This window comes from Geospiza fortis, unplaced genomic scaffold (genome assembly GCF_000277835.1).
Source record: "Geospiza fortis unplaced genomic scaffold, GeoFor_1.0 scaffold353, whole genome shotgun sequence".
NCBI classification, from domain to species: domain Eukaryota; kingdom Metazoa; phylum Chordata; class Aves; order Passeriformes; family Thraupidae; genus Geospiza; species Geospiza fortis.
Window position 1 is genome coordinate 962,745 of NW_005054473.1, and position 9,646 is coordinate 972,390.

The window sequence follows — 9,646 nt, forward strand, 5'->3', positions numbered from 1 at the left end:
ACCCCAGGCACTGCTGGCTCTCAGTTCATGGGCTGAGGTGGTTTTCTGAACCAAAGATCAGCTGGGCCCCACCAGTGTGATAAGATCCCCCAGCGAGATGGAAATGAGGACATCATAATTAACGTGGCGAGCGCACGCGCTGGGGGAGGATGTGATTGCATCTGCATTCAGGAGTTTGCCTAATAGTTTAAATTAAAGTCAACACCAGTTATAAAATATTTGCCAGATTATGAAAGGCAAGAGATGCAAACACCAGATATCTGGGCAGCTGAGTAAGGTCTTATAAGTCTCCCAGGGCCTGTGTGGCACAGCAGAGGAGAAGGAGGAGGAGCAGAGGAGAGACTGTGTCCCCCTGGCAGCAGCTCAGCCTCCCTCCATCCTTAGTGCAAAGGAATGAGTGTCCCCAGCCCTGGGACAGCTTCCAGGAGGGATGCCAGGTCTGCCTGGCATAGCAAAGCTTTTGTGGCCACTGAGACATCCAGCACTTTCCTTCCCAGCACGCCATGGCACCTTCTCACACCATTGTCACTGGGAGAGGAAAAAAAGAGAAGGCTGTTATTGAAGCTATAAATCATTAGATGGGAGGCCTTAATGGAGATAATCCCCATGAAATCAGTCACTGCTGTGCCTAAGGAGGGATTTGTCAGGCAGTTAACTACCCTGAGCTTCACTGCAGGTGATTAACTACTGGTAGTGACCAACATCTGGGGAATTAGCAATAACCCAGGATTTACTGAACAAGCACTGGGACATGAGCTTTTATCTCAATTACCAGTCTAAATCTTTATTTTCCAACGTTCCTTTCCTACGTTTTTTTCCCCAAAGAAAATTAATTTCACTACAGCTTGAGCTGTACTGTGCTGGTACTTCTGGACCCAGGTAGAGGCTCCAGCTTGGAAGAGAAGCCCAAGAAATACAACAGGGACACCAAAGTGAAGGAGAGCAGAGACATGGTCTAGGCCCATGGGAGATCCCCAATATCTCTTGGTGGTCTGAGAAGAAGAGATGAATCTGAAGGGGGGTGGAATAGCAGGGACACAGCACAGCTCACACTGAGGATGGGATTTTACAGAGTGAGCTTGGGGCAAAGGGAGACCCTGCTTCATGACAGATGGAGCTCTTCCCAGCCATGAAGGCTGGGAAGACTGGCTGCTGGCTGCAGGATCAGACCCAGGCAAAAAAAGTCCCCTGGTGTGTAGGCATGGCTCTGCAAATAGCTCAGTCCAAGGGCTGAAATCCCCATTCTTAATGCACAAATACTGCTAGGAGACCATCCTGTGGCCATGTCTGTGCTTTCAGCTGGGGGTTTCAGCAGATCTGGTGCCTTTCCGACAGTGTTCTCTCTGGGTACTAAAGGATGAAGGAGGAGCACCCTTGGCTAACTGTGCCCAGGGGCTTCAGGATACATCTCTTTCTGAGGAGCAAAGGGACAGGGATGGGGAGATCCAAAGCCCTCTGAAGTTCTTTCCTGATTCCCATCAACAAAGCCAACATGGAGCATGCCAGGTGGGATTGCTGGGGATTGTGCAGGGCCAGGAGCTGGACTTGATGACCCTTGTGGCTCCTTCCAGCTCAGGGCAGTCCATGACTCTGTGACAGATGTTGGGGCAGCTGCCTGGGCGGCCCCGCCCAGCAGCTCTCTGGGCTGACCCCAGACCCTGCTGCAAGAGGGAAACTGTAGGGCCACCACAGAAGGTGCTGGTGGGGGTGGATGGGGAGGTCATGGGCAGCATGGGGGGCCTTCCTCCAGCACTCAAGGTGCTCCCATTCTAATTAGCTTTTGCAAGGCATCATTCAAGCTCCTTAGATGCCCTGTGTCTGAACAAAATAATTTCCTGTTTGACTTTGTAAATCAAAGTAGACGATACAATAATTATTAATAATATGTTGACTTATCTCATCAGTGTTTTAATTAGTCAGTAGAAAGGCAATTTGCAAAGGGGCTGATCAGCTCCCTGTGATCCAGCAGGTCACGGGCCAGGCAAGGAGAAGGGAGAGAAGGGCACTGGGGCGTTTTGCTGGGGAGAACTGGGATACAGGAGGCATGGCAAGGGGAGGGGTTGACCACACTGATAAGAGTTTAATTTTCAATGCAAAGGGAATTGTTCTGGGAAGGGAGCGAGCTGCAAAGCTCCTGGGAGCCCTTTGAAGTTATAATTGAGAGGAACCGCAGCCTGCGGGACAGGGATGCTCTCGGTGACCCTTCTGCTTCCTGCACGTGTCTCTGGGGTGACGGTGATGGGGGGGATGCAATTAAACCCCTGAGCAGCAATTACAGCCAATTACCCCTCAGTTAATTGTCTGTCAAGAGAAAATGTCAAAACAGGCTAGGCATGGGTCCCTGATGGCCTGACATTCCCCAGGGCCCACGGCACTGCTGACCCTCACTGTGCCCGTTGCTCCCAGCTCCTGCTCCTCTGCTCTTGCTGGCCCTGGCAAAGCCAGACAGGGAAGTAACCTTCCAGTGAGGCAAGTAAACCTTCCAGTGAGGCAAGTTCACCCTGCCCACAGGTGTGATGAAGTGGTACCCGTCCAGTTTTGCCTTGGCTGTGCAGGTAGCTCTGGGATCTCCCAGTCAGAGGATGAAGCCTCTGAAGCTGCTGCCTTTCCTCTGGATCCCCAGGTGTGACAGGACCTGCAGGTGCCACAGGGCGAGCCATAGGGCACTAGGCAATGAACTAGCAGACACAAGTCCTCTTCAGAAGCTCCTCAGGCTGGGGACCAAGGCTCTGTGCTGCTTAGTGCCATGAGAAGACCCCGGAAGAGCTACCCACCTCCTACTGTCTGTCACCCATGTGGTGGCCCTGGGGGGAATGGAGATGTGGGTAAAGCAAAACGAGCATGACTTCAGCCAGCAGTGCTGGACCCTTGGCAGGAGGATGCTGCCTGTGTCTGCCCACGGATGGAGCTGACACGCTGTGGGGAAATCCTGCTCTGTGTCCCAGGCAGGACAGCTGGGGGGGAGCAGGGATGGGGGGACACTGCCACCAATCTTTCAGCTAGAGTATCAAAATTAAGGAAATGGCAGTAAAAATAAACTACCTCCATGAAAATCTGGCTTCACAGTACAATGCCTCTATACAACCCCAACCCAAAGCTACAGCACAGGGCAGGGACAGCCCCAGGGACACCCAAAGCACTGGGCACAGATGGTGACCAGCAAAGGGAGTTCCTTTCTTAGTGCAGGGATCACACCAGATCTCTCCCACCTAAGCCTGAACTGCACTGTAGGGGCTGCTTGGGAGGCATCTCAAGCTCAGAGCCAAAGCATTGGCACTGCCAGCAAGGGTTCTACCCCAGCCTCCCTGAGACACCAGCACCCTAATGCAGCTCCTGTGACACCAAACAGATCCCAGCCCAAATTTCCTACTCAGAAAGGGCCTGGAGGTGAAGGACCAGCAGGGAGGGAAAGGAGTGAGATGTGCTTTCCAGATTAGTGATATAATGGCCCAGGGAGGAAGAACCATGGTCCAGACCAGTGTTTAGAGGAGCCATTAAAACATCCAGCTGGAAAAATATATGAAAAGTTGAGGGTGTTCAAGACAGTTTCCACACAGGTATATGGTCCTCCTGTTGGTAACAGGGCCAAAATTTGGGTAAAAGCACAGGGTAAGTGCACAGTGGAGTTACCCCACGCCTGACTAAGGTCCTGTAGCCTCAGCAGCATGGCCAAGAGGTGGCTCTGGTGTTGGGTGTTGCACAGCATTTAATGTTGTGAGCCTTTTTGGTTTTCTTTTACTTTTTTGGCATCCAGTATTATAATTTTGTTTTATTCTTTGTTATATTTATTTACTCTTTTTAAAATTTACTTACTGTTTAATTTATTAGATATAATTTATTATATAGATTATTCATTATATTATTATTTATTTTTAATAAACATCACCAATAAGATGGAGAACTCAGATGTACTGGTATTCAAGAGCTGCTGGTGAAGGACTGCTGGGCATCTGCTGTAGAGAGCCCTGAGACTCAGCCCCAGCTCCTGTGGTCACCTGACAGTCACAGGTGACAGTCCAAATGGGGTGGGGCTCTGGATTCATCCCTGGATTTGTCAATGTCCAGCACAGGATACTGCACCTTGGCTGGCCAAGGAAGTCCCTGGTGTGCTGAGAATGAGGCTCCTGTAGGCTCAATCCTTTTGTCTGCTTTGGGAGTGCGAGGCCCTGCCCAGCACAGCCAGCCCAGCATATTCACCCTCACCCAAGTGACCTCAGTGATGCAACGGATTCCACCTGCACTCCTGACAGGGACCAAGGCCTGGGCACAGGGACACCCAGAAGGATAATCCTGGGCAGTCTGCAGGCAGCAGGTGGTTTGACTATGGGGAAGAATTGCCTGGGGAGGGGTTAAGGACAGATGTGGACAATGGAAAACAGCCCTGTGTCCCAGAAAATCCCAAAAACATTCTCCCTTGCAGGAGAGCAGAGGAAGCCCTGAATGTGTGTCAGGCTCCTCCAGGATGCCACAATCTGGCAGCAGGGCTGGGATGAGATGACAGCTGATTAGTGACAGGACAGCAGTGACAGCCCAGGGCAGCCATGAGGAGGACAGCATCTGCCTCATGCAGGCAGAGGCAGAGGAAGGTCCCCGGGCTGCAGACCAGAGGCAGGCAAACCCTCGTAGCGATCGGTTTTAACAGGGGCACGTTAACAGCATCGCCACAGGACCTGGAGGATTTACCAGCACCAGCAATTTTGCAGCCAAGGATGTTTTTTCCTCAAAGCTGGGCTGCTCTGAGAGCTGAATGAATTGACAGGTCTGAAGGCCCGTATTTATGCAGGAGATCACATCACATTAGTTCCACAGTCCCCTCTGACCTTGTACCTCTCAATCTCTTACATTCCCAGGATACTAATCATTGCAACAACTAACTGCTAAAATTAGACTTGAGTTAACAATTTAATATATTTACATATATGATAAAGTCTGATAGAAATCTGATCATTGGTATTATTATGAATTCACTGTTCTGATCACTCCTGCTCAAGCAGTGCAGGGACTGAAAGTCTCAAGCAACAGATCAATGAAAATTATTAGAGACCTGGGAAGATTTCTGTGGGAGGTGGAATTGAAAAGATTAGGACCATTTAGTTCAGAGAGAGGATAAAAAGAATGGACATGAAAAATCAACACAGCAGCAACAGCCAGGTAGGCACCCCAATTTTGCACATTTTGTGCCTGCAGAAAGCCCCACTGTGCCTTGCAGTTGGTCCTGTGGGTATTTATGGGATTGTTGCTGTTCACTAAATGAATGAGCAAAATCCTTCCAGCCAGGTCACCCTGACATCTGAAACTTACTATTTCCACAAAGCTACTGTGTCAGGAAAACCTGGGCATGGAAATGCAAGTGAAGGGAGAGTGTGGAAAGGATCCAGCTGGTGGAGATGGCAGGCTCACGTGGGGGTCACCACGCCACCATCCCTCCTGGACACGCCACAGGGCTGTGAGTTTGCACCCCCATTCCTGTAAGATATGATCTACAGGGGAGGCTCCCCTGCCCCTCCTGCCCAGTGCTCACAGAAATTCCTTGGATTCCAGGTGGTTGGGAGCTTCCTGGTCATTTGGGGCTGTTCCTCCTGATGCTCACCCAGTGCAGTGAGGAATGAGACACTTCTTAGCATGTCCCAGCTCTTGAGTCCCTTCAGAGTTCAGGACCTGGTGACGGCCTGGTCCTTATCAGGGGACATGGAGGGTAAAATGGCATTTCCAAAACAGCTGTATCCCTCTGCCAGTCTATCAGGCTGGCATCTTCCCAACAGACATGGTCTGTTTGCCTCATCAGCACTGACTTGGGGCTGAGATGTCCATTCCCTACTCATCCCCTGACCCCTGCCACAGTGACCCATGGTGACCCATCCCACTGGGGTCCCCCTCTGCCAACAGTCACCTCATACTTACCCCATGTGAGGGATAAGTCATCCAGCCCCAGTCTCCCAGGATTGTTGACGTGTCTAGCAAGTTCACTGGAAAACACAGGAGCAAAAGCTGTGTTAGAAAGCTTTGTCCCCATCCCCAGGGAACAGAGCCACCATGAAGAAGCCCTCTTCATTTGCCATTTCCTTGAAAATGCCCCCTACCCATCAATCTTTCTTCAGGGACTGCCTGGCTGGATATGAGGCAGGTATGGAGTTTGGGGATGGCAATAAGGGATGCTCACCAGAGCTGGTGGTTCAGGATAGAGTTGAGTCCTGGCCCCAGCACTGAGAGCAGTGTGACCTTTGGGGGAGAGGAAGCTGCAAAGAGCAGGTTGGAGGGAATGCAAAGCAAGGAAGGGTTGTGGAAACAAACTCCCAGCAACAGGTTGTCCACCAGTCCCACCGTGGGCCAAGACTGATGCAACTGGAGCATCATTCCTCAGCTGGACACTTCTCCTCTGGAAGCCCTTTAGGCTCAGCTCCCTCTCGGCATCACTGGTTTGAAGCCTGCACTCCAGCAGCTGCTGTAATTGTGCACTGCAGTGCCCAGCTCCAGCACAAAGAGACTCCCCATGGTCCTGGCTGACACCCCACTGGAGAAGTCCATCAAAGCCAACCCCTCCAAATCCCTGCCACCACCAGGAGCCCGACTTAAAGAGGAGGCAGAGGCAAACTGCAGGAAAAGGGGAGCAGATTGCGTGGTAGGAGAGCTGAGGATGCCTTCCAGTGTGCTCAGAGGCTTCCTGTGGAAACCTGTGCAGTGGCAGCAGTGGAGGAAAGCAGGATGCCATGGAACTGCTGCCTCTGAGCCATCTGAGCCCCACGCTCAGAACCCACAGCATCAAGCTGAGGAGAGCCTTGCCTTGCCTGATAAGCTCGAGTTGCTCAGCACCTGGGGAAGGAGCCCCAGCCCCAGCTCCATGGTGCAGACTGTAAGGGATGGAGGCTTGGGGGAGGCTGCCAGCAAGGTGCCTTGACCCTTGGTGCAGTTGGGCACCAGGACCCTGATGCCTCAACGCCCCCCAAGAGCACCAGGCTCCCACAGGGAGCCCCAGTGCCTCCAACTTTCCCCATTCCCTTTATCCTGAAGCCACCCAGTGAGGTCAATGCTGCAGGAAGCTTCATCCTTGCTGGCTGCCTTTCGTCACCCTTGAGGAGCACTAAAGTGGACCTGGAGGCACCTTGTCACAGCACCCCTGTGCAGCAACAGGGCTGGGCTGGTCCCTGGGCTCAGGAGGGATGGTGGTCTTGTTGCCAGGACCAGCTTGTCACAGCAGGGACAGGGCATATCAGGACAGTGGCTCCAGTCCCTGCAGAGCCTGGGCTCAGCATGAGGCTGCTCTCTGTAGCCTGAGGAACGGGTGCCACTTTCATTTACTATTACCAGGCAGGGAAGGAGAGGGGAGGAGAGAGCAGCAGAGACGTGAGCTGGCTGTGAAACACCTGGACGTCATGCTCCTGACAGAGCAGATTAGGAGCTTTTGAGGCATTTATTAATGTTAGCAGAACAATTTGAAAGAATTTCCAGGGTTTCTTGTGTGGTTCCATTGGCCCAACAGCAGGCCAAGCCCCTCCACTCCCTGTGCAGCACTGCTCCCACTGCTAAAGAGGCCCCTTGCCCTCAGCACAGAGTAATTACCTCAGAGATCTCAAATCCATTTTTATTTGTTATTGTTAATCTGAAGATTTTCTGCCTATTTTCCCTGGGTAATTCACCCAGCAGGAGCCCAGGCTTGGGAGTTTCCCTGTTCACAGTGCAGGACCACAGTCCTGGTGACCCTCAGCAGGCAGGTTGCAGGGAGGAGACAGCTTTTGCAGACCCTCTCTCCCCCCCACCGTGGTCTCTGCACCCTCTTTCCCACGCTGGGATGCTCAGCAATGGATGTGGCTGCCTCCCACTGCTCTGCAAGCAGCAGGAGGAGCCTGCATGAACTGGTGTCCAGCAGGATCATGGCATTATGAGGAATGATGCTGAGAGCATACAGTGGGGTGTACCCCAGACTTGTCTGCCAACAGTGTGTGGGACCTGGAGCCAGCTTGCTACACCCCATCCCACCACCCTGACCATGAGGTCATCACCCAGTCTCACGGAGATGTTGTCATGACCTGAAGGAGTCTTCTCCTTTCAGTTGCTTTGGTTCCCAACCTATGCCAGCTTGCATCCCACCCATCGTCAGATTCCTCTTTGCAGGAAGAGGGGTAAGTTTCTTTTACTCCCTCACTTCAGCCAAGTGCACAGAGCCCTGCATTTTAAGCCCACACAGCAAACTGCACAAACACAAAGGCACTGGGTATCCTAGAGCTCCTGTTAACTCATGGATAGCACACCCCCTGTGGATCCCAGTGTCCATCCAGCAGCACTGTGACATGCTCTGATATGGGGACACCAACACTCTCCCAAAACCCAGCTGGTTACAGCCCAGGTTACAGCCCAGCTCCAAGGGAAGCTGCCACCCCTGCTGTGGCCAGTGCCTGCTCAGCCCTGTGCAGAGAGCTCCCGGCCGCGCTGCCTCTCGGGGCTGATGCTCCGAGCCCCCTTTAAAGCCGCAGAGTGAACAAGACCACCACAAAGGACCCCTTTCAGCTCAAACATTTTTTCAGAAATGTGCTGGTTTGGGAGACCTCTCTCCTACAGCTGGGCAATTCTCTTTGATGCTATGGACTGTCTGCACGTATCAGTCTCAAACCGTGAGCTCCATTTTGTTTTCCTCAGCACCATTTTGTCATTTCCCTATTCTGTGCCTTGGCCTTGCCTCGGCGTATTGAGCCAAAACACCAGGAGGTGTCAGGGGAAATTCTCGCCCTGGTGGAAAAGCTGTCAAGCCTGATTGCCCATTGAAATGTAAGCACCTAGGAGAGAGCAGGTCGTTTCCCAGCACAACTGGGGTCTGCAGACAGAGCCTCACGTAGGGCAGACCCTCATGCTGCATAAAGTTGCATCGTGCAATGGTGCATGAGTAGTGGACATTACAGCCTCTTAGATACAGACTAGGCAGGAGTCAAAGTGCGCAAATCAGTATATGATGTATGTATGTATTGTATTTATACCTATATCTCTACTGTTGGATCTATATCTGTATCCATTTCCATACCCATATCTACCAAATCCTATATCCTGCTTGGGATAAGTGAGTGTTATATATGGTAGATTAATTCATGCTGTAAAGTTAGAAGTAAGTATATATAAAATATTAGGAGAAATCAAACCCTATGCTGGTGACTACTCCGGCCTGGAACTGCATTCTATTCACATTCTAACCAGTTCCCGGACAACACTAAAGATAACATCAAGCCAGTTACCTTATGAATAAGGCCTGCAGCCTCCCTGACTGAGGACAGAGTTATGCATATGGTAACCCCTTCCCGGAATGAGACTGACTCGGGCCATCAGAAGGGGTTTTCGGGCCATCAGAAGGGGTTTTCCTGTGGCACCATGCATGAGAAGATATCATCTGGACCTTCCCGGAATGGAATGTCCTGAAGAAGCTCACAAGACCTGCACCTGGAAAGGATTAGGTCTATGCACTCAGGAAATATACATCTTCTGCCTGGGTACTCAGACATTCACCTGAGTTTGGACTTTGTCTGCTTTTACACATGTATAGGTCCAACTTTACATGTAAAGAGACACAAAGAAATATGCGGTCATCTATGCCTCAGGCAAAATAAACTGTATATAAAGTAGCTCCTGTGAGCACTCGGGGTGTCCCTTCGGGGGAACTCTGTCA

General features: G+C 51.5%; 1 protein-coding gene across 4 annotated transcripts in view; it reads right to left on the reverse strand.

The window, feature by feature from the left end:
• The window catches only part of EPHA8 (EPH receptor A8), an 81,288-nt gene that overhangs the window by 34,969 nt on the left and 36,673 nt on the right, over positions 1 to 9,646 (reverse strand). For all 4 annotated transcript variants that reach the window (XM_031062917.1, XM_031062916.1, XM_031062918.1 and 1 more), the window contains exon 2: positions 5,902 to 5,966. In XM_031062917.1, coding sequence (XP_030918777.1) covers positions 5,902 to 5,922 — 21 coding nt within the window. In that variant the 5' untranslated portion in view covers positions 5,923 to 5,966. The remainder of the gene's footprint in view (positions 1 to 5,901; positions 5,967 to 9,646) is intronic.